The 25,301-nt window shown below is 36.0% G+C and overlaps 1 protein-coding gene across 8 annotated transcripts in view; it reads right to left on the bottom strand.

Moving 5' to 3' along the window:
• SYNJ1 (synaptojanin 1) overlaps positions 1-25,301 on the bottom strand; it is a 65,203-nt gene that overhangs the window by 30,807 nt on the left and 9,095 nt on the right. For 7 of the 8 annotated variants that reach the window (XM_082784844.1, XM_082784841.1, XM_082784842.1 and 4 more), the window contains exons 3-13: positions 21,273-21,359; positions 20,607-20,874; positions 18,119-18,344; positions 16,788-16,871; positions 15,956-16,017; positions 15,266-15,362; positions 13,795-13,964; positions 11,115-11,196; positions 9,072-9,224; positions 5,638-5,803; positions 3,923-3,946 (exon numbers count right to left, since the gene is read on the bottom strand). In XM_082784844.1, the coding sequence (XP_082640970.1) occupies positions 3,923-3,946; positions 5,638-5,803; positions 9,072-9,224; positions 11,115-11,196; positions 13,795-13,964; positions 15,266-15,362; positions 15,956-16,017; positions 16,788-16,871; positions 18,119-18,344; positions 20,607-20,874; positions 21,273-21,359 (1,419 nt within the window). The remainder of the gene's footprint in view (positions 1-3,922; positions 3,947-5,637; positions 5,804-9,071; positions 9,225-11,114; positions 11,197-13,794; positions 13,965-15,265; positions 15,363-15,955; positions 16,018-16,787; positions 16,872-18,118; positions 18,345-20,606; positions 20,875-21,272; positions 21,360-25,301) is intronic. The other variant, XM_082784845.1, reaches the window with a different exon arrangement.

Here is a 25,301-nt window from a genome sequence, read left to right on the forward strand (position 1 = left end):
ATATATAGTAAGATATATATACACATCAAATTAAAACAGTTTCTCTTCTATAAATATCTACCATTCTCTCACCTATCTGTGACTCTCTATGGAGACTGTTATTTTTAATACTTGCCTGCACAGATTTCTGTCTCATTTTCATGGATGGCATTTATGAAATTCAATCTCCATTAAAAAAAACACAACAATTTACAGATATTTTAATTTTTAGAAATGTAAAAAAGACTGATGTAAATACATTTACTAAAATAGATAAGTTAAATTACCATATCAGAGTATGTTCTTTTTAAGCCACAAATCTGAATTATATATATATTTTTAGCTCAGTTGAATTCCTGAAGCTCTACTTTAATGAAGGAAGCAAGCTAGGATTCAAACCAATTAAACTAATTTCTGTGCCTTGTTTTTATCTGCCAGATGGGAAAAAGAATAATGACCTATTTGTAAATATCTGGGCATTGTGAGAAGGAGGAAAAAAAAGATTATTCAATGCTCAGACACTGGAATTACAAAAATTTTTGAAGACCCTTCATAGATTAGCTGCATAATATATGGATATAGATATTTCCTCAAGCAAAGAGATCTGATTTTTTTTTTTTTTTAATTATGCTTTTTTCTTTCATCTGAATGGGAAAAAAAAAAAAAAGCATCAAGTGTAAACACTATCATTTGCATTGTCCTTACCCAAGTAATAGCAGTTTACCTACTTTTAAGTCTCCCATGGTTATAATTCTATTAGAATCAGGGAAACTCTATTAGGTGTAATTCTTCCCTCCACTGCATGGTGCCTTGCAAATGATTGCAAAATGATTTTCATTCAAATCCCCAAATAGGATAACGATGAACCTGGGTTTCTGTCATCTTTTTAGTTATTCTTTTTATATTTACCACCTTTAAATTTGCTCCAGAATCTTGGCTATCCAATTAAAACAAAAATCAGGTATTCTCTAGCCATAATGGTTTTAAAACAAACTGGAACCAATAGAAGAAAATACAGTGTATTTGTTGTTTGTGAACAATTTCTCTGGTGAACTGATCATATACCTGTATACTTATATATGGGGCAATTGCATACAAAAGCCAATGAATTAAGTGGTGTCTTCTTGGGGGTACTGCAAGCAGATCATGCTTGGATCACTCCATTTATTTCCTGATCATAATCCAGGCAAATGAAGTCAACAAAACACTGAGGATCCAACAGAACACCTTATGCCCGAAGAGGAGAGCCACGCACTGAATCTACAACTGGATGAATCTACACGCTGAGCAGCAGTCAAGTCAACAAGGCCATAAAATGCTAGAAAAACCTCTGAGAGTCAAAACACAGAAACCACCCCAGCACCTGACCACTGAAGAGAAACCAATCCAAGAAATGTAGCCAGGATGCATGCAGGTACCCAAATCAGCCAAAAGATGAGCTTTAGAATCCAAAATAATATCACTGGCAATTTTTGAATACCTGCACAGATTGCTTTTATCTTAATGAGAGTACTGCAAAGACCAGAGTTTTGGACTTCTATTCTGTTCACTTCAGCCCCTCTTCCTTTTGGTAGTAACCTTCAGCTTAAATAGTTGATCCAAATAATTCATACCTCCTTCCAAGAAGGAATGAATTATTGCTTACCTAACTGCTGGCCCTGTAACAAGCCCCTAATGTGAAAAATCTTACCAGAATAGAATCTAACTTTATAAGTGACTGGAAAACATGCTAGTTACAAACATTAAATTGACACCTTGAAAGCAGAAAGATTTTCCAAAAACACTGATTTTCCAAAATATTGATTGAATCAATAGTTTTTAAGAGCTCCTTAACTTCCCACATACATTATTTAACTACACACTTCTAGCTATTTATCTATTTGACAAAAAATTGTCTCACCCTACAACATTACAACCCCAATCAATTGAATTTCATGTTATTTTGAAACAAATATATTTTAACCTGTGTTCATACTGGGCAGGCATATATTTGAAAATCATTTCTACAAGAGGAATAATAATTTAAAATCCTTGGTGGGATATTCTATACAACTGACCTTGACTGAACTCTGGCTACAGCATCCAAAATACTGTAGGTAATTTTCAGCACATACAGTCTGTATCTGGATGAAGCCCAAAGTGAAATGTTACCTCAGTAAGTTAAAAAAATAAATAAATAAAATTGACATTTGTGACTTAATGAGTTATAAACTAGGTTGATATAGTCTAGATAGTAACACCAAAAATGACAATGTCTCTGTGTATTTCAATGATCAGCAAATATGGACAAAACACAAATGAATCAATTAATTTCAGGTGTGTTACCAGTGCCTCTGATTTCATTATTTAACTACTCAATAAAAGTAGGTATTAAAAAAAAAAAAAAAAGAGAAAGAGCAAAGCTGCGATAAACGTAAAGGGAATAAACATTTAATGTTCAAAAATACAGATTACAGCTGAGCTGGTTCTAGAAGAAATAAAGCTTCAAACACTTCAGATGTATCTGAGCAAAAAATCTAGTCAACAACAAATCTTAAGAGTTTTTTCCAAGGATCCTCCCCAATTAATGTGCAGTACCTGAGCATGCCAGTACATGGGATACTGTGCAGAACCCCACAATTCCCTTAAAATGGGAGAACAGTCTGAACAGCTATTAGTAGCTTCCTATTTTCTTTCTCTCCTCCTCTCCCTTTATGCTCCCATATATTAAGTATGTAGTTTTTCTCCTCATCTCGAAACTAAGCATCTGATCTAGTTTCACTACTTTTGAAAAGTAGTAAAAATGAACCCTATTAAGACAATAGCCCAGAAACCTGTTTAAATTTTCTTGGCACATAGTAAAATCTGAACATACAAGCATCAGGAATATTTCATTTTAACTAATAGTTTATGGAGCAAGGAGATTAACGTGTTGAACAGGTGACAAGTAAACACAGTCTTCCCTAAAAACATGTAGTATGTATAAATCTCCTCAAATGGAGCAACTTCATGTAAACAGCTTAAGTTGCAACAAAAAGGAGAACTTCTGTTAAGGATCAGAAACTTTTGACATCAAAGTTCAGAAGCACAACAAGAACTAGGAGTCTTCAAAAGCTTCTTAAAACGCACAGATCTTTCACGTCATTTTCCTCTATCTAGTTCATCTCAGTGCATTCTTATCATCATCACTTCTTCATGGTTATGGTATTGCTGAATACCAACATCTCATTTTAAGCCCAACGTCTTAAGCCCATCAAACAGAGCTCAAGGTATCACTGTCATGTCTCAAAGCAGAAGATTATTCTTCCCTTCTCCAGGCCTTCTATTCGCTGAGAATTTCACCTAAATGCTCTAAGACTTTCGTGTTGCATGCAGAGGTAACCATATCTCAGTAGCTTTGACTGTACTTTTGCTCCACAAGAAAACAAATGTCAGCATATTATTTTAGATCATTCCTGTAAAACATTAGCCTTTGCTGGGACATTATTACAAAATCAGCCAGTCTCATGCAAGAACAAACGTAAGGCCTTCTAATGGCCAAATCAATGAAGTTACAGATTGTACTACAGAAATTTCACCCAATATCCTAAATTAAACATTCTGACGGAACAAAAATACAGAAGCTCCCAAACCTAATTTAAAAAGCAAATTCCTCTACAGCGAGAATAAAGCATTTGCAAAAATAAGAACAAAAACTACAAGGAAAAAAACAACACAAAGTATTGGCTGTCTCTTTTCATACTTTACAGCCAAGCATAATTGCAATCTTTTTTATTTCTTGTATTTTCACTTCTCTTGTATTAAAGAACCTGTCTCGGATTAAGGAATTTTGTGGCAGATGAATGCCAGGCCCAAACAGTACCAGGAAAATGTGAGCCCGCAACCAAATATTATGCAAATAGGCATAAGATAAAAGAGAAGAAGAGCTGCTCAGATATTTACAGCTTAATTTTCTATACTATACCTGATTGTAATGATTGCTCTGAAACTACGGATGCAGTAAGAAGGAAACAAGAAAAAGATTAGTCAAATACACAATTAAAATAAAGAGAGAGAACATGCTACAATATATGATTTACTACATGTAACTGTTCAGATCAGTTAAAATACATCATCTATGTTGCAAAATCTAGAGTTTCACAACAGTTTTAACAAAGTCCCCTTTCCTGCTCTGCTAGTAGTATATTTAAGTATATTGAAGCATCTCTCTAGCTAATTCCCACCTAGTAGGCAACACAAAGACACTACATTCAGTGAAGAGAAACTCATGGTCCTCAGCTGACAGGAGCTGCAAACATTGAAAGGATAGTTTGCGTTCACAGAGAAAGTGAGAATTCAACAAGAAAGACTTCCAACTAGTTTTGAGGCAAGGTGGATTTAGCAGGTTTCAGATACAGGAAAAGTTACAATAACACGAAACCTTGTGGAAAAGTGAGAGGAAAACAGCCTGATTCCATGTAGTAATGAATCCATTCCCGCAAGATGAATACTACAATTGGGCAAGGTTGTGTTTTGGTTTTTTTATGCCACAGATTCGCACTGAAGCTCTAACACATTTTTCCCATTCTGTGTTAGAAATTGTCTATGAGAAAGGTTAAAAAAAAATGGAAAAGTCAAGAATGTTATTCGTCCCTAAAAATTATAATAACCCAGCACTTAGGATATTCTTACCTGGGATGCTGGGAAGAAGATTCAAGCTTAAGCTTCTTCCTTGCCCAAGAACTAGCTCCTTTCCCTCTTACATCCCAGGGGAGTATTCTGAACACAGCCTTATACCAGGACTACTTGCTGCTTTCCTGCCTGTCACAGCTCCAGAAGGATGGGACACAACTAGGCACTCTTGGGGACTGTGCAGGCTATGCCTGTTTGGAAATGCAGGTTTCTGTGGCTCACTGCCCCGTTCCGATCAGGTGAGCTAGATCGAGGTAGTCAGACCCTCCAAATCCCACATGACCGTGCCTAAGCAGAAGTCCGTATCGAAATCTCTCTCTGATTTAGATGCAGAATTTCACCACAGCCTGACAAACTTTGGTGGTACACACATTCCTGGGAAAAGCTTCTTACACAAAAAATAATTTTGTGACAGAAACTCATTCACCAGGAATTTTCTCATAGCTCCTGTTATCTGAAATTTTCTTCTATTAGCTCCTTGGTAGAAGAAACCAGAATGATGACAAACACTAGCCCTCTTGAGCTTATGAAAAGAATAAATGCTTTGCATCTTGTTTAACACCACAATGAGAAGTTCTTCATTGACATAACGGATCAAATTAAGGAAAACCTTTATCAAAAAAAGAGACATTTTTAAAAGAAACTAGGATATTTTTTCCCCCAAGATTCAGCAAGTAAATGTCATGGTTAACACTTGCTATAAATGGATTTGAAGAACTGAACACACCATAGCTCACATGCATCTACTGTACAGTTCAGACAAGTACGCTCCACAAATATTTACCTATAGCACCACCAGGTACGAACATAATACAACCAGTAAAGAAATGACTGCAGCATGTTAGTTTGGTAGTATTAGTAAAGCAGAAGTATCTTTTTATCTTTTAATAAGCCAACAGAATATAAAATAGCATTTACACTTCCCAATACTGCTTTGAAAACAGACTCCATACAGCTTTCTTATATTAAATAGTTATGAGACAGATTAAAATCCTGAAAGACACATACCGCGTAAACTGCTGGTGGTTAAGAGAGCCCGTGCTTTATCTGCTAAATCACTATTTAGGGTATTTCCCAATAACAAAACATCAATGGCCTCCTGCTTGGAGCTATCAAAAAAGTTATTTTGAATCGTTCTGGTCACAGAACGAGCACCATCCTTCAGCTTTCCAGCCTGTTAGGGAGGAATACGTATAAAATATTTTATGTTGGACATTGCTCATAAAAAACATTGGCAATATTCATTAACATTTTTGTAAACTGCAATAATGATTTTAATATCTAAGGCAATTTCCTTCCTTTGGTGTTAAATAAAAGTCTCCTGAGCTTACTGTACTACATCTGTTTTTTTTCCTCAAATGCTAAACAACATGCTAATACCTTCAAGACATATCTAAGAACCAGATTGTTCCAGTTTAAATTATTTAAGCTAAGCAAAATACTGCAGGAAAGGGAATAACAGTTTTTCCTAAACCCTTAGTCTTCAAAAATTAAATTGATATAATGCCATGTTTAGACCATGATACGGGATTTTGGGCGTTTCCCCAAATAGTGAGATGAAGAAGCACTTGAGTCCAAATGTCATGATACATGAACATGTATGCATATATGCACATACGAGCATATTAGTTCAGAATTCACGTTCTGAAATATCCGTGTTACTAAAGGGATAGCTTCCATTTATTAAGACTCCTTAACTTTTTAAAATAACATGCAAGCCTCATGCAGTATCCCAGAAGGAACATATTTTGAGGGAAAGGGAAAAGTGTTATATGGAGCCGCTAGAAGTGAATATTCACTAATCTATAGCTACATTTGTACCAAGGCACTGTCGTTGCACACACTGCATGCCAGTGGCACAACAGAACAGTGCTCTGAAAGAGCAGTGTCTTAAAACAGCTCAGCAAGAATCTCCAAGAGGTACTGGTACTACAGTGGGTCAGACATCTAGAGGATAACGTAATCAACATGCCATGCAGTCTCCTACTTGATTCAAAAACCAGCAGCGTTAACCTGTGTACAGAGTACTGACAATGACTTCCCAGGCACAAAGACATTTTCTTGATTACATGGCTTAGAGTGTCTTATGCACACGGGTGTATTTTGCCTGCAAAGCATACATAAACACATGCTATTGCATGTGCATGAAATGCAGACCATAATCCATCCGGGATGCTGCATGGTATTATATTATTATAAAAAACGCTCTAAGTTTACAGCTTGCATCGTTCATGATGGTCTCTTAAATGCACATAGGAAAAAAGACAAAAGCTTAAAAAAAGCTACAAACCCAACCCATAATTTAGTTCAATTAACTGTACTATATAACAAGAAGAGAAACTACTCTTTTGTCAAGGATAAGTAGTAGCAAAATCGCAGCATGGTTTCGTAAGATAATGTGAATGAAGTGTTGGGGAGCATACTATTGTGATAGAATTTTAATAGGATGCTGCTCGCTTTCTGTCAGACAATGCGTAACTGAAGACATGATCCAAAAACACACTCACCATTCACATATCAGGCAATTAATTGAAAGGAACCCAGAGAAAGCAAAAGAAAGAGTAGGTAAGGAGTTAGATGTAATTAGTATTAGAATTCTTAAAGGTTTGTTTTTCAGCATAGAAATGTACATTAACACATTTAAGGTTAAGATATTTTTTCTCCTCTCCTAAATTTCCGTATTTTTACTTCTAACTACTCTTGGACTTTGAAGAATCAAACTGGCAAGCAAGAAATGGAAGAACTCCAAACACGTAACTTTGCATTTAAGAAATAACAACTTAAAAACTCCTTTTTAAATATATTAGCAGAATGCTCTTGAAGATATGAACTAGTGATCTGGTCAAGTTGCACTGGAATAACAGAAGAACTGTATGGCTTTGCAAGTATTAAAGATCCTTTTTGGACACACAGACTTTTATCAGGGACACTGTGTTTTAATTATGACACTTGGTACTCATTAACAGCTGTACCAGGACAGGGATCCCTAGCACAGCAATTGTCTGTTCTGTACTATTCCAAAAACAGCAGAGGAAATATACTCTGCATTTTACACATTAAAAATTTAAGTGTAAATACAATAAATGCATTTTACAAAGTAACAATTTAAAGTAGTCCAATGAATGTCAGGAACATACTAATTCAAGAGAAGAAACAACTGAGATTGAATGAGAAAGGAGAAGAGGAAACACCCAAAAAAATACTTACTGTAGTTTTCTCGAGGGTCTGGGTGACATTTTTGTAAGAAAATAAAACTGAACACTTTAAACTAAATTCCACTCTATACTAAAATAGAAGCAATTACCAAGTGAGAAGGTCTTGTATGCACCAAGTAAGGGCAGAATCAGAAAAAAAAGCTTATTTACTTATTTTCTTTTTAATGGAGCTTACTGTGATGCCTTGTACTTGGGCAGAGAAGGACCCCGATATGGTTTGAATGAACAAGTGATGGGAAAAAAAAAAAAGTCAACTATGAGTACACAGTGTATATATAAAAATGAAGCAAACAGAGATCATGGAATGAGAAGCATTGTATTCTAGAATACAAAGAACTGTATGAAAAAAAATTCTTGAAGGAACTAAGGGCAAAAATTACTATGGCTCAACACTTGTTTGTCTTGACAGGTATCACCTGATAAGAGAGAGAGTTATGGAAACAAGAAAAGTGACGTTGTTAAAAAGGAAAGTAAGAGGCAGCATCAGGAAATCTGAACCACTCAAGCATCAACATAGACAAAACAAATCGATGAGAAACAGAGCAGTACATTTGCAGTATAGTACAGAATTGTTATTGTAACATTGAGAAGGAAGGTAGAAACAGAATTTGGTTGTTGTTTTTCTTCAGCAATTGCAGAACTAAAAAGAAATAGCTGAATGAGCGAGCATGCAAAGGAAAACCACCCAGCTATAAGCTGTTAAGTTTTAGCACTATTAGTAAACACTTGAAGCATGATCAACAACATCCAGGGGTACACATTTTAAAAGAAAGGAGATCTACTGAATGAAACCAAAACAACAGAAGGCAGAAAAATGAAACTTTTCAAAGAAACTAAAGCTGATCTGAATATACTTCAGATATCTATCTATCTATATATCTCTATATATAGAGATATATATCTATATATCACTGATATATATATATATATATATATCAGTGATCTAAAGAAATAAAAGCTTTGAGCCTCATCATTTCCTACAGAATAGTATTATCTGGGAAGTACTCGTCTGACTAAGAAAGGATGTACTGAAACAAGATCTAGTTATCAACATAATCAAACTTTTCTCATTAAATATTTGGTGGTTTTTTTTTCCCCATTAGTTTGTTTTTTTATTACAACAAAAGCACACACAAAAAAGAAAACCTCATCATTCTTATATTCATGACAGAATTAAAAAATAACACACTGAATATTGCTCAAGTTTTAAAACAAAATGTACTCTACCTTAGCTTTTCCTTCGAGGGCTCCAGTTCCAGCATAAATTTTACTGACAGAATCCCCATTGACAGACCACATGGATCGGAAAACTTCCTGAAAGCGAGTAACCAGTTGAGGCTTCTCTGCTAATCCTAATACCTCCAGCTGTTTTGTTAGCATCTGCAACAATTGAAGGCAACATTTGCAAGAAGATCTTTGAAATCTTTAAATACTTATTCAAAGGTATAACGTATCTTTTCAGCATATATACACCCCCCAAAAAATCTTCGTTTTTATAAACATAATTCTGAACAAACTGATACCTTGTCATGTTTATAAAGCTGCGCCGTACCTCTAACCTTAGCTTCAGCATTTCATTTTTCTTTTAAAGATAAGTAGCTGTATAGGAAAAGAATTACGTAGTTGACTTGTAAATATTTTTCTTCTAAAAATTCACTAGTTATAAAATGAACTAGTTTTGGTTCTCAAGTCTTTCGACTTAAATTATTTAGAATTAGAACATTCTTTGTTCTCCCCTACAAAAAAAGAGTAATAGAGGTCAATGTGTTTGTTACTAACAAAACGCAACAGGAATGGAGCTCAGTGATGAGTGAAATCATAACGGCTGCTGTCATTCACTTTGTTTTCATGCATAAGTTTTTCTCACAAAGCGCAGTATTCACACTTGCGGTCAATATGCCTAAATTAGTTTTCCCACTATCTGTTCTACATTAAATTCATTTATATATACAAACACATTATTTAAGTTGTATTATTTAAATACAGTATTACATTCGGGGATGCAGAAATGGGATATTGTACCTTTCTTGAAATCCTGGTTTATGGAATCAAGTTTACTTACAAAAAAAATAATCAGGTCAGTCTCTATTGTTTATGGCTACCAACGTTAATACTGAAAATAAATACCAAAGATTAAAGCTAATAAAAGAACCTATTTTCAAGAGCTTTTAAAGATCTTTAAAACCGTGAGGTATTTAATGACAAGGAAAAGGAGTCTAAAATGATGAAGGATAAGATTTTGTAGAGATAGTTTTCTGAAGGTTGGGCAGAAATTAACAGAAGTTACAAAAGGAAACTTGCAGAGGAACTTAAGTAGAAATAAATGAGAAAAACTTCAGAAATTGCATACTTCATCTTGTAATTCTAGCTAGTCATCCACAGCTCAGTACTTTATACATGAAGAGAATATTGTTTAAAAAACAGCATTTAGGGTAGTCGACTTCTAAAATTAAGCAAGAAGCTGGTAAGGACTTACAATTTTACTTCTTATGAGTTTTTACAACTTTAGCTCTCATATTTTAGCTGAAATTATAATTTAGCTCTAACAAAGGAAAAGTTTGACATATCTGGTCCAAACAGAAAAATCTATCTCAATCCTCAAAAGGCATGAGAAACAAAATTCAGAGCTGTGTATCTATGTTTGCCGCACAAGCATTATACTATACTTTCTGTTATGCCATAAAAACTACTGTAATATCATTAAAATACAAGAAGCAATGTTTCACAATGTTTCAAGAGCAAGCCAACTTGCTGAAACACAGCCCTGCAAGAGGACTGAGTCCCACAGTTAATGCCCAACTCCACGTTGACCTGTGTGTGGCCAAAGCCTCCACCACAGCACTCTCCCAAGAAGAATTCATGGCACAGTGCTGTGAAAACAAGATGACACAGCACTGGCAGATGCTACCCAGAATCTTATATGCTGAAGAACTTCACCTAACAGAGTAATTGGGAGTGTTTTTGTGTACAACACTACCACCAATTCTGGAATTGCATGCCTAAACCTTAACAGCCAAACTGATAACTTAAAAAAAAAAAAAAAAAAAAAGAGCGAAACATTTTTGATAATGCTGCATTCTACAGCTTCTGCAAACTACTGAGAGCTGGCTGCCCACAGAATAAGAAGAGTATCAGGCTCTAAACTGAACGGCAACCTATGACACATTTTAGTTCAGCTATCATACAGAACACACAGCTACTTTTACAATCTGATTCCTACAGAAGCACCAGGAGCAACTCTATCTCAAAATCCATGTTATTTTTTCCTACCTCTAAGCCAAAGAAAGCCTGCACGCTGTTTGTTCTATCCAGACAGTCCAAGCAGTTTGTTCTGACAGTACCACTTTGAGATCTGTGCCAAGGACAACGAGAGACAGAGAGAAAACAACTGAAATAACTCATTTAACACACATATCATCAGCAAAAGACAGGGACATCAAGATCTGAACCAGAATAGTAAATCAGGGTACTGTTACTGCATTGTTACTGTCATCTCAAGTACATTTATAAATGCATCAGCAATAGAGGGTTAGCTACAATAACAACAGGGAATTTTGCAACGGTGTTCATTATGCAAAAGTAATTTATTTTCTGCAAATAACATAAGACTGACTTTATTTTTTCTGCCTTTCTCCTTGCTTTCTTGGTTAAGGTATTACGCAAGACAGAAGTTTTATTTTCAAAAGAATCCAACTAATATGTTTCACAAGAATTTCAGAGGAAAAAGATAACAAATATGAAAACAAAACTAAGAACATATTAGGACAATTGTTTGATTTCCTTAATTAAACTGAAAGTAACAGGAATTTTTTTTATAACTAAAGTCAATTTCAACCTCTCTTTGCTTTCTCTTTCCTCCCCAAATAAAAATGATAAATAAACCTCTTCCCTTTAGCTCAACAGATGCTTGAGGTCCTCAGGGTCCCTGAAGTACTGTCTTTCTTTGGAAGAAGCTCATCAATCCATGCTAAAAATCTCTCAGAAGGATCACGATAGGCAATGTCCATGTTCTTCTCAGCTGGCTATGAGGATTAACTTCTGATGGTTCTCCCAGTGATTCACACTTTGTGTCTTTCAACATTCCTACTACACACTTTGTCCAAATAAGTGAGTAAAGCTTCATCACACTTACTTTACTTGGACATCTACTTTGTTTTTTACTCTACTTGAAGATCTAATCAGAAAAGTGTTGAAAATTTTAAAAAACCTTCTCCAAGATTATTTCATTTCATTACTATCTCTGTGTTTGATTTGAAATAGAAATCATTTTAAGACCAGTATTAGAAGAAAAACTTATATTCTCCAAAGGAGATGGTCCATGAACTCCATGCAGTTCTTAAAGTTATCACAAGCCACAGCCTATTTTGCTTTCATTTTGTTATCAGATCATATCAGTTGACTCTCCAGCAAGACCAAGTAGGTCTCCACAAAGGGATGGGAGCATACCATTTTTATGGTATAAAAAAAAAAAAAAAAAAAAAGAAAAAGCTTTTAATGCTTCTGGAGAAGCGTTTTGAGGTGTCTGTGGGCCCTAACTGCCCTCCCACTAAATCTGATCTCATACAGGTCTACTAAACCCTGCCCCTGGGGTATTTAATCCCACAGCCAGGTCAGAACAGAGTGGCACTGTAACCCTCTTCTCCTCTTCCACTGCACTACAAGATGGAAGCCAGGACATTGCAGCATCCCCTTGCTCAACAATTCTCCTCTCACGGAAAACCCCACACAGCAACTCTGCTCTGGTATTAATTAAAAGGAGGAAGGGTGTGAAGGGCAGAAGAACAGGAATGTTGCCTACTTCTAACCCTACCTCTCTGTTCCTGCTGAGATAAGCACAGCCTTTGCTCTAGGAAAAGGGACAGGGAAATTAGGACAGAAGTACATGTTAGCAGGACTGGGCAGAGCAAAGCAGGGGATAAAAAGTGCATCCCTGCTACCATAGAGGTACAGACCCCCAGAGTTCTGCTAACAACTATAATTACAGTTACTGCCATGGTAACAGTTTACTGCCCATTGCAAACCTCAACACTTCCACAAGTACTCGAAAGAATTTCTCTCTTTACTAGAAGTTAGAGCTAAAAAGAATTTGGTAAAATTGGAAATGCGTGACTTAAAGCAAACATCAGCTGCTAAAATGTCTCTCCTGGTACCTTTGTCTCCTGTTCCTCAACTAGCTGTACTAGAATAAGTTGTTACTTTGATGTATTTTTATATGAACTGCATAAAGCACAGACTGCTGATCAAAATGAAGTAATACATCTTGTCTTCAAGGTTACTGAACAGCTGCTTGTCCATTTCTACACAAGGACATTTCAATGTATATTTTTGCATGCACCTTGATGTGATGCTTTTGTAATTAGGATTCTCCCAAGTGGCAAAAACTTTCTTTTAAAGCCTCTGGAAATCATCTGTGTTGGATAAAGGTCTTACACTAAGAAGGTATTATGACTCATTACATTTTAAACTTCTACAGCTACTGTGTGTTACTCATTTTGTGGAGAATTAAATCTGTCAATAGGGAAAATCCAGACAAACAAATTTCGAGGAAGATTGTATTGAACATCAACATTCGCAACAAACAGAAAGTGGTATGCTCTATTGCTGAAGGAAATATGAATAACGTTATAGAGGGAAAAACATTCATTCTTTAATCCTTTGTGGGTATACCCATGAAAAAGGACAATTCCCCATTCTCACCAAAATGATGAAAATTAAGTCATACACCAATGTCTCATTTTCCATCAAGACTTTCAGAGCATATTCAGAACAAGACAAAATTTTAATAAAATAAGCAACTCATACTTTAGTTGTTGAACATCCATCTTGTATACAATTAAAAATATAACAACATAAATAACTAAAAATATTTTTCCTCTTATTTTCTTGCTACAGGTTGACAAGCACCCTAAAAACATAATTTAATTTGAGTAAAGTTACAGAAAACACAAACCTCTTAACTTCTTTTCCATCAAAATAAAAAAATCCGCACTCTAAGAATTTCTGGACTTGAGGTTTAAGCACACTGTGTAGTTTTTCTGCTTTTCCACCTTTAACCATTTGATGATAGTCAAAGTTCACCATTTTGATATCAGCTGAATGTTCAGATGCTTTCAAGTGGCTCTGATATTTTAAACAGAAGAAAAACATAAATATACCAATAAATGAACATAGAACAGCTTAAGCCAAATAAGAGGTTAACTAATAGAACTGCTTTAAAAATATTTATCTATCGCATGCTTTCTGTAATGAAAAGAAGAAAACATTTTTATCATTATAGTTCAGTAAGTCACTCAGAACTGATTAATATTTTGCCTGTGTTTTTCCTTTTTTTTTCCTTGCCACAATCAAAGTCAGTTTTTTTGCTTACAATACTAGGGGTCACCAAGACAGTATGCATATGAAAGCTGCTGCTTCTGCTAAAACGCTTCAGCTGGCAAAGAGCTGTTTCAGTGGAAGCCCTTTTAGGCATGGCTGCCAGCAATGAGGACTGACTAAATACTCCATAACTACAGGGAAAGAAAAAAAAAAAAAAAAAAAAACTTAGATTGCTGTGGAGGGTGGTTTGAGCAAAACTTCCCCAATCGTTCCCTGAAAAATCTTGAAAGTGCCCACAAAATCTTTGTTGGTAGAGCTATAAGCAGTTTTAGGCACTGATACACAGATGGGAGCAATAATGTCTCCTGCCAGGATAGCTTGGATACATAAAAGGTGCCAGTAAATTGCCTAAAATATTCAACCATTGCATTACAAAGGGAAAGGGAAAAAGGGGAAGGGAAACAATACATAGCTGCTGACATGTTCTCTGGCTTCAAACAGAGCTTCTCAAATTGTCAGCATTTGTGGACTACAGCGTGACAGTTATTTTTAACCTACCTAGCAGGAATTCATAGAAGTAGCCAGTTACAGCCAATACCTTCTGAACAAATACTCCTATTTAATCAAAAAGCAGCTTTTAGGTTTAAATTGCAAAACTAATTTGTGATATTTTTAAAGTAATATACACAGAAATTCCAAGATTTTAAAAATAAATGCTACGGTATGAAATGCCATGAAGTATCAATTGCCAGCATTACTGTGCTGGCAATTTCCTTTATAAATAGGAAACTTATAAGCATAAAATATGAAAATAACTGAACATCTTTCAATGTTGTCTGTGTTTGTTACAATTTTTCAGTAACAAATCTGAAGAGAATAAAAAATAACTGTACATCTAGCTTTTTTTTTTTTTTTTTTTTTTTTTTTAAATCATTTCATGTTACTTATCTTAAGTGGTATTTTTATGATAAATCCAATTTTAACTCCAAGCAGTAGATGCTGTAGGGGACAGTGCACTTATTTCATTTTTCAATGGTTATGTAAAAGCTTCATAACAAGCATGCAAATTTCAAGGATACGCACGGTGGGAGGATGGTAGTACTTACCTGAAAAGCTTTGCTGAGCATGTGCTCCCCTTCTTTTGCCCCAAGTAAATTTACAATAATTTGCTTGCCATATAAATTTTTAAGAGTTCGGAAATGCCTGTTAATAGAAGAAGAATTCCACATATTTTCTGGCATGCTAAAAATTAACACGAACAGATGGAACCCTGGCTGAGACACTACACAAATGTACTGGCTACTCTAGTAATTCCTGCAAGCCTTTTATTACATCATGGCCAAACAAGCCAGAATCACTGGATGACAGCATCTATCAATTGACTGCTGTTTATTTAGGATAACAGTACCAAAAATGTCGTTTAACAAAATACATTTAGTTAAAGCCATAAGGTTATGAAACTGAATTATCATCACAGGAATAAAATTGAAATACAGATTTCACTTTTATAAAGTAGCTGACAAATATAAATTATTCAATGTAAACCTATTACATTTTTTTTTCTGAATTTAATAAAGTATTCACATTCTTAAATTTTCTTGAAACTTTTCAACAAAGCACTCAAAGGGGCAAACAAACCTTTAGCAACCTGAAAAAGCTGCCCAGGCAGTTCACTGCTTTGCTGAATCATATTATATAGGCAAAGCCTCCTGTTTGAAATAACATATCCATCACACTGATGAATCACTTATTAGTAGCTTGTAAAGCATTAATAAAAAGCCAAGACATCACTTTACCTGTCAAAAGCTGGTGCATTCGCCTCAAAACCCCTTGACATTCTGACACGATGGGATCCCACCTATGACACGAAGATTACATTAAATTATTTGTCTTTACAAATTTGACTAACTCTTCAAAGACCTCCCAATTCTAACTGTGACCTAAAAATTCATTTCATTACCTAAATTAAATCCCCCAAATTTATTCTACTTGCTACACCGTGCATTCTTTTTATTGATTTTTCTTAAGTTCCTCTTATTTTTCTAAAAATAACTTTCTTGATTTAATATATTTAGTCACATCATCTAACTACTTGTTGTTCTGAATAAGGTATGTAAATATTTGAGTGGCTCTACTGCAATGTTCTTATATGTCTAACTTAAGGAACCAACAGTAACTATGAAGAATGAACTTTTTAGAATTTTCCATATAAAAAAAATGTACCACAACAGTAGTTGCTGATACAATCCCTCTTTCAATAAAACTGGGATATAATTATATTGCAGTTACTCTTGATCCATATGACTTCTTGAAAAGGCTCATACTCCAGAACAATTCAAAATAAATGAATCTCTTTGTATGCCCTTAGATAACCTATTTTGAAACGGCAATTTAAATTAAAACTCAATTTCAAAACCAAAACATCTCAAAGTAACAGATGTTACATCCAATGGATGCAAAACAGCATTCAGAGACTCGAGAGTAGCAGGCTCGGTGTATTAAACAACAGCACCTACTTACTCCCAAAGGACAACCTCATCCTAATTGGTAATCGTGCAGAAGAGCCTAAACTCTACTCTAAGATGCCTAAAAAGACATGAATAATAATTAGAGCCATCTCCTGCTTACCTGCAGGCCTGGCTGTTCCCAAAATAATGGAACAGATCCTCGAATCTGTATGAAAGATGACACAGAATCATCTAAAAATATCACCTGTTGAGGAAAAACAAAGCAAAACAAAACATAGTATCAATAGGCATTAGGGAATGTAAAAAAGTTTTAGTTTTCTTAGCCTTAGCTAAACACACAGAAAATATATTTACACATTGCCTATTCCACGACGTAAGCTGAAATACCAGTTGTCTTCCCCACACTTTTTCCTCTCCCCACTCTAAACAATTCATATAGGAAGTTCTGGAACTTCTGTCCTTCCTGCCAAATCCTGATTCAGAAGGGCTAAGCAAATACGTCAACATTTTATTAATATCACCTGAATGACTTTTGTACTATGACTTTTAAAAACTTGGTAAGAATTTCCTGTATGTTTTCTGCTTCTTACATCACGAGACCCAGAACAGTTGAAATGTAAATCTGTGCATAGAAAATAACAATGCAGCCTGCTCAGAACACCTGCACAGACCTTGTGCATTAGAATCCGAAATACAGTGGTGTGTTGTGCGTAAAGCAAAGAAAACTAAGTAGGATGATATCCCACAGTCATCTAGTGGCATTATCTGCCAGGAAACTTGGACAGAGAAACTGTAATGACAGCGTTCTGACTAAGCTCCTAAAATTGGATGAGTATGGACAGCCCTATCTAGATAAAATCCTGCTGAAGTCACCTAGGCTTTGCAGGAGTCAGTCAAAGATACCTACTCATATGAATACAGTTGCAGGAACAACACCTTGATAACTAGGTTATCACAAGAAATAAGCAAAGAAAGTCCAGCAAAAAATGATTCAATAGCTTTGTGCATTTCTCTATAATAAAGGCAATCAAATGCAGTGGAATTAGAGTAGCTTTAAAGACTACCTTTAGCTAAGCCATATTAAGTAACCATAGGAATGCTTTTATCTTTGACCAACCACCAGATAACGTGTATTTGCCAAAATCTCTTCTGCTGCTGTTTACAATTAGCTCAAGCTAAAAGTAGTACACGCTCGCTCACAGCTCAGATTAAGAGCAAGTATGGCCACCTACAGCAGTTCAGCTGATGGGTAGCAACTTCTTAGGCTACTAAAACTCAGATCCATGCATGCCTTGACCTCAAGCTACACTGAAAACCAAGATCATTGAATTATGTAAGCTACTTAGTTTCCTTATTCAGCAGCAAAGGAGCTGTTCCTGTATCTTTGGTTATAGACAACTCACAATCTGTTGAGTTAGGGCAAAAAAATATCCACACACTTGCTTATATTGAGCTCCTCAGACAAGTGAAGGTGCACTGTAACTAACATACCTGCTCTGTTTCAACAAAATTTGCAACGTGACCGTCATCATTAGTTCCCCGAACATTAAACCTGGTCCCAGCTCGTTCACAGCTTAGTCGTGAAATGAGACAAGCCTTTGCCTGCTTGTGAGCTGCATAAATTGTCCTTATCTCCACTCCTCCACACATGAGCCGTAACAACCAGTCATCACAATTCACACCATAGTGCTTCAGATGTAGATGCAGTGATTGGTTCCTATCAGGAAAAAAAAAAAAAAAAAGGGAAGGAAATAAAGCACAGTTCAATTTGTTAAGCCAGCTGCTAACTTCTTAGATCTTATGCCGACTACTACAGATAAGTGAAGAAGAATGTATGACAGTTTCATGATATAATTATTATTTAAATATACTTGAAATAGCAAAGGTCTCAAGAGAATTGCTTTGATCACGGCACAATAAGAGTATGGGGTGTAGCCACGAATTGTAATGATCTCAAAAAAAAAAAAAAAAAACAACAAAAAAACAACACTTACAGCCTCTGCTCTTCACCTCGCAAAAAAAAAAAACAAACAACAGTTTAAGTTTGTTTGTTTGTTTTATATTCCCAAGAATACATTCATAACCAATAGATTTTCAAATTTCTGAAAATACCAGTTTCAGGGTTAAGTGCTGGTACATTATGTACCCAACTCTAATACCAATTACTGCTCAAATGAAAGAAAGATCCACGCAATGGGTATACCTGCACATTACATAGTACCCGTTACCACTGAAGAAATTAAATAAGACTCAAGGTTAGGTTTTGTGAGGGTTTTTGTTTGTTTGTTTTACCTCACTCTACTGGGACTTGGCTCTTGATCTTCTTCAATTGTATAAAAAGGAAGTAAAGTTTTCTGTATAGCTAAGAAAAGCAAACTCTAGAAAGGGAATTGTTTCATCACTGCCCAGAAAATTCGATCATAATTTCAAATAACGTTTGGCTTAATAGTGGAAGCTATTTACTGTAATTTTAGCCTTTTCATTCTAAGTTTCTAATTAAAAAAAATACACCTGCAATTCATCAAACACCTTGGCTGCTTTAAAAACTCATTAATGAAGATCCAAATCAGATGAATGCATTCATTTCACAGAACAGTACACAAACGCATTACAATAGAAGACTGAGAAAGTAAACAATATTCTTGCCTGGAAAATCTGAGACTGGAACTTTTAAACAGAAGAATCCCAAGAGAGCTTACTGAAATGAGTAAGCAGAAAACTGTCTATTATTCACTTTTAGTGTTTACATTTCTAGATCTTGAAATCTGGGACACTAAGTCTTCCTCCTGTTGAGACCGATTCTTACAGAAAAAAAAGCCAGGTAACTTAGGAAGTTTTGCAACAGGGGACAAAATGCAAGGCCAATCTGATTTGGATAGGATCAGCAGGTATCATCACCTCAAGCCTTGAAATACTGACCTATCAAGATGGAGCTCAGTCTTCTTCCAGACATAAATAACCGGGTTCCCACAATTCCTGTACATCTACGTTAAGATATAAGGCTCTGAAAAGTACAGATTATTTTCTGTCCTAATACACATATTTGGTCTCACATACTAATTGGATCATACTCCTCTATCTGACCAAAACAGTGGCAATGATATGTCAGAAGTGTTCTGGTGTCTTACATGATGAACAGAAGAGGGGGAAGAGGTAGCTTTTCACTTGTTCAAACAACTTACTGCTGAACCTTCACGACCTTTCCAATGGTTATGGAAACATACTCCATTTTTAACAAAGGCTGAAAATAAGGGATTAGAATTGGTTCACCTCCCCTAAATGTCAGAACACATCCCTGGTGTTATTTAAGATACTTATTGGCAGAAACAGGAGTATTCTTTTCCTCAAGAATTCTGTGTCAAAAACTTGGCTTTACTGAAAGCTACTCTGTAAAAAAGATAGTAAGTTCAGCAGCCAAGCAATGTGCACTGTAGTGTAACGTACCTACTCTGTTTCAACAAAATCAGTGACAATGCTATTATCCATACAATGAAATTTTTAAACCCCTTCAATTTGTGGAAACACATTTGGAAACTACATATAAATACCACTTGGAAACTACATATAAACTGCACACCATTTTAGAAGCCAGAATGCTCAAAAGATGAAAATTTTCTTTAGGGTTCCATGCCCACACTCATTTAAAGAAACTGACACATCTGATGAAGAATTAAGAGACACCGAAGCTGAAACATACCATCACGACCAACTGTTCAGATCAAAGTATAGTATCAGAAGCAGTAAAAAGTCTGTCTCTTCCAATTAAGAAATTCTAGGTGGCCATGGAAACATTGCATCATTAAGATAAAAGTTATGTCCTTACAATTAGAATAATGTTATTCTAGCTCATCAACATTTGTGAGACAAGGGCATACATTTAAGAGCTGATAAAGACAAGGTTAAAAAACTTGGCACAGGTTAGTCTGCACGGGCATGTGCTGTTCTGCATAATGTCTGATAAAACACACTATGAACTCACCAGAAAAACCGGTTGTCAGTGGTGTGCTCTTGCATGCTGCGGTGAGCATTAAGACTAAGATCTAAACTGACACCAGTTGCAGACCATGCAAAATAAAAGTTTCCTGAATTCAGAACTTTGCGCACTTCGGAAATACGATCTTCATCTGATGAATCAATTCGTAACGATACAAATTCGGTGGAAGTAACTCGAAAGACTTCAGAGTCTTGAATCTTTCCCACAGACATGCATCCTGTTACTAGAACCAAGTAATGTAGCAACGTGTCTCCTGTGAAACCAGAAAAGGCAAAGGTAAGAGAACGAATCTTAGTAGACTGTGATGCTGACGTATTTATATTCTTAAATGTGCATAATCTTAGCCCGATTTGGCTGAAAAAAATGAAAACATAATCAACATCAAGAAGCCATTCTCAAGTTCAACAGAATAGAAGGAAACACAAACAGGAGAAACTATGCTGAAAATAACAGGGATTGCAAAAACGGAAGTTATTTTTGTATACTCCCTCATTTCTGGGAATGCTCCAAACTTGCAAGCTACTCTATAAAGTCAAAAAATAAAAAAAGAGCACAGTTCCTGTTCTGGAGATGCCGTGCTGTGCAGTTTTACAGAAGCAGCACAATTTTCTTTCCCAAATGAAAATTTAAGGTTTTAGATAGTTTACTCACCCAGGTTTAATCTTAAAACGCCTAGAAGCCCATATGCATCCATTACTTTGGAGTAGGTATTCTTGATTGTATCTTTTTCTGCAGATGCTGAGGAGAGAAAACACAAGATGTTATGATGGTAGAGACTACATACGATGGTAGGGAGAATGAGTCCACTCTAAACTGAAAATGCAGGAGTACAGCTACAGTGCTTACATGAACTTGCCAGAGAGAAATCAGAATGTATAAGCATATGGCTTCTTACAATGGAAAATGAGTATTTGATTTTATTACAGCGTATGGTCATGCTATGTTTTTAGGCAACAAAAAAGGGAAAATCTTGCAAAGTCTCCAAGTGATAGTAAAGGGGAATGCTTGCATTTTTAATATCACCTCCTAATATAAAAATTATTTTAGAAGAAATTAAAGTATATCTACCACTGTTTACCAGGGAGTTAATTTTAGTGTACACTTCAGAACTCAGATTTGCTCTTGAAAAACCAGGGAAACAAGCTTGATGGCAGATCCAGGTGACAGCAATGCCACAGAGCAGAAACAGGATCCAGCCAGCCCTGAGCTTCTGCTCTGGACTGAGATTGCACCTGAAGCACGGGGACCAACAATTCCAGCTGTGCCACTGGTCCATGAGCACAGAGATTTCTGGGTCAACAACGACTAGTGCTTTCTCCCTCCTCAAAAACAGATAATTTTCACTTTGATGCTGGACTAAGTTTGACATAAATTGTAAATCAAAACGCCTACTGCTCTGTCACTCTGCAGCATTCTGCATCACAGTAGCTGTATTTCCTTCAGAATGGCTAGTGTAAATCTTTCCAGTGAGAATTCCCTAAGCTTAGCACAGTCCTGCCCGTGTACAAGTCTATCCCTTATGTTCAAATATCTGCCAGTTCTATTCTTAAAGTGGATCGGAGTCTCCAATACAGATGAAACAATTATTTAACCCCAGCCTGAAATCTAAGCTCATTCAAGATGTTATTAGATGCACTTAAAAAACAAACAAACAAAAAACTATTTATCTGATATACTGTATTCCTGTAACCTAGAACCTAAGAAAGAGAGAATTATAACAGCGTGATTCTTCCCAAAGTCTTCATTCACAACAAGTGTTAAAACTCCCAGCTAATCTGAATACGTTGTTTACATATAGTCATTTTGTCAGCATCACCGAACCATATTTTGCTTAGCTAGATCACCAACGGGCTGGAAAGAACACCTTCTAAACTTCAAAGTGTGGTTCTTCCAATCCATTTTTCCAATACACATTTAATGATATTAATACACTCATCTAAACTCAACTTCTGGTGAGCAGAAAATTGCCGTGTTGTTCTTCCACATTTCAAATTATTAATGAAAGATGAGGTTTTGTTTCCATCTAAGAGCTTTTTGCAGGGTTTTTCTTGAGGGTGCCTGGCAACATTTAATGACATCTTAGAACAACAGCCTTTCTGTCTTCTGCGGATTTGTTCTGCATACAACGCCTTTATCCTTCCTAAGCCTTAGTAAATAAATGCCTGAAGTGAATTAAGTAATGTGGGCTTTGCAAATTCAGATCTCACAAAAAAAAAAAAAAAAAAAAAAAAAAAAAAAAAAAGGCCACTAATAAAGCAGAAAAACATGGCAAAACCAAACAGAAATAGAAAATCTTACTGTAGCCAGTAAATTACTCTTTCAACCAAGCTCCCAAGCACCAAACAAAAGCACCTAGGTTTCATGTCAAGGTTTGCAGAGACACTACGTATAACAGTGTGAACCCTCCCACAGTCTGAGCACCCGTGAAATATGAAATAATTTCCAATTGGGGATGACTGATACTAGTCAACAGAGCAAACCAACAAACGGTTTTTAAGTAGGTCTCCTTTCCTGAAGAAATTGAGCTAAAAAGAAGGCAGCCCCAAGAAGTACTGACAGCAGAAAAGGGAACAATTACCACTCGTCCAGGGTAAGCTCCACAGCACTGCATCACTTCCCCACCACAGAAGCTCCTGGTGGGACAGGCCACGATGTCAAGCTGTGGCCAGGAGTCAGGACCAGACCTGGTGAGAGCAACCATGCTCAGACACAGCCCCGGGAGGTCCAGGGCCATGGGGACAGGGATTTGGCAAGGCTGAGCTGGGACATCAGCTTGTCTTGGTGGGCCCAGGGCCAGGCAGATCCAGACAGGAATTATTACTGACTGCCACTGCATGTGGCATTTCCCATTTCTGATCCATACCAAAGAAATTTGTGGATTTTCATATCAATCAACACCAACAGGGTAAGGAACAACCTAAGTGCTCTGGGACCATTCAGATTCTCCCCATGCCTACTGTATTTAATTGATCCTTCCCTGCCAGAGCAGGAAGCTTCATCAAGACCTGCCACCTCTCACGTCAGTCAGGATGCACACAACTTCTTCAGATAAAAGGTGGGTATGCAAAAGCAGCTGAAAATACAAAAATACGCAGCTAACACCTCATCTCTGTAATACCTTTATAGAGTACACACAAAGCCAACTTTCGGTTTCCTCCGTGAACAGCTGAAATTACCAGCTGGGTGAACTGCAGCTTAGAAGTTAAACCACAGCAAGGCTAAGGTAATCCTGGCAGGAGGAGAGGGCATTTCCAAGAACATTTCCTCATTTCCCCTGCAACATTCTTAACGAATGTGAACATCTCTTCATGCAATGGTGGGCTGGCCTGCAGCCAGGAGAGCCCTTTGGATTTTTGATTTACAGGCTCTATACCTTGAAAAAAAGCACAGCTACTATAAATATCCATTCAAAAAAGCATAAACTCCTGCAAATTAATGGACCTACTTCTCTTTCAAAATTTGACTTCTCTATTTATTTATTTTTAAATAATTGGAGGCAAGCAAACACAATTGAGGCTATTTGGAAAAAAAAAAAAAAAAAGCTAAACATTTGCTATAAAGTAAAGTTAAAACGCGCAACTTCTAAAGACAGAAATTAGCAACTAGAATGTTTTGGATGAAAGTTAACAGATTTAAATTGCAACGCATGGGGCACTAAACAGTAGACTTAATGCAAGCATGCACGTGTCTATGTATAAAGATGGACAGGAAATATTACGAGGCCATAATCCTCCATTACTTTGCGTGAGCTCAGACAGGAGGCAGAAATTAAAAGCACCTTCAACTTAATCCATTACATTAATAAGAATCAGGTTGATTCATTTCTAAAACAAAGATAACGATTTGCTATTTGGCAGCCCAGAAATAAATAAATAAATAAATAAATAAACCACCAACACATTTTTAATGCGGTTTTCAGGTCAAGCTGTAATGCATTCCGGTTGAAAGCCAGCAAGCCTCGTTTGCGGTGTCCAGAGAAAAAGAATAAAATAATTTTAAGTCAACGTTGATTAAAAATTAATAGGCCATAGTATTTTTAAATAGTAATGTCTCACTTGTTCCAAGTTAAATCACAAGCGTGTATCTGTAATATCACACCTTATCAGTCACCGACTCGCTTAAGAAACGTGACTGATTAAATTATTTTAGAGGGATTATGTCAGCCCTCTTACTGTTATACAAAGGGAACCCCATTAAAAATCCTGTCTCACAACAGCTTGGTTCAAAACCTAATCTGTTTAATTCCCAGCTAAAAATGAGTGTTACAATTTCTGCAAGAATTATAAAGCTATAATCACATTAAAAGTTATCATTTTGGCTTTCTACAGTTGTTCCCTTCTTGGTGGGTTCACCAGGTGGTATCATGGCTCAGTATGAGCTGGTAGCAATTCCCAGATAGAACATGGGACACATCCCAAAATTATGTATAGCACCTTCAGAGAAAAGGCTACTCTCATCTAAGTTTGAAGAGAGAAAAGATCATGCTACTGCCACTTCCAAATGTTTAAAATCTGAAAAGGTTTTTTTGTTTTGTTTTACAATTTGTTGAGCTTTTAAGATTGGGGTTTTGAAGCTTTTTCTTAAATTAGGACAGTTATGAATTCGGTATTTAAATGAAAACTAACACTTTAATATCACCACATAGGAGAGACATTAAAGTCAGAGCAGAGTAATCACTTT

The sequence above is a fragment of the Aythya marila genome (genome assembly GCF_965140915.1).
Source record: "Aythya marila genome assembly, chromosome: 1".
Classification (NCBI taxonomy): Eukaryota; Metazoa; Chordata; class Aves; order Anseriformes; family Anatidae; genus Aythya; species Aythya marila.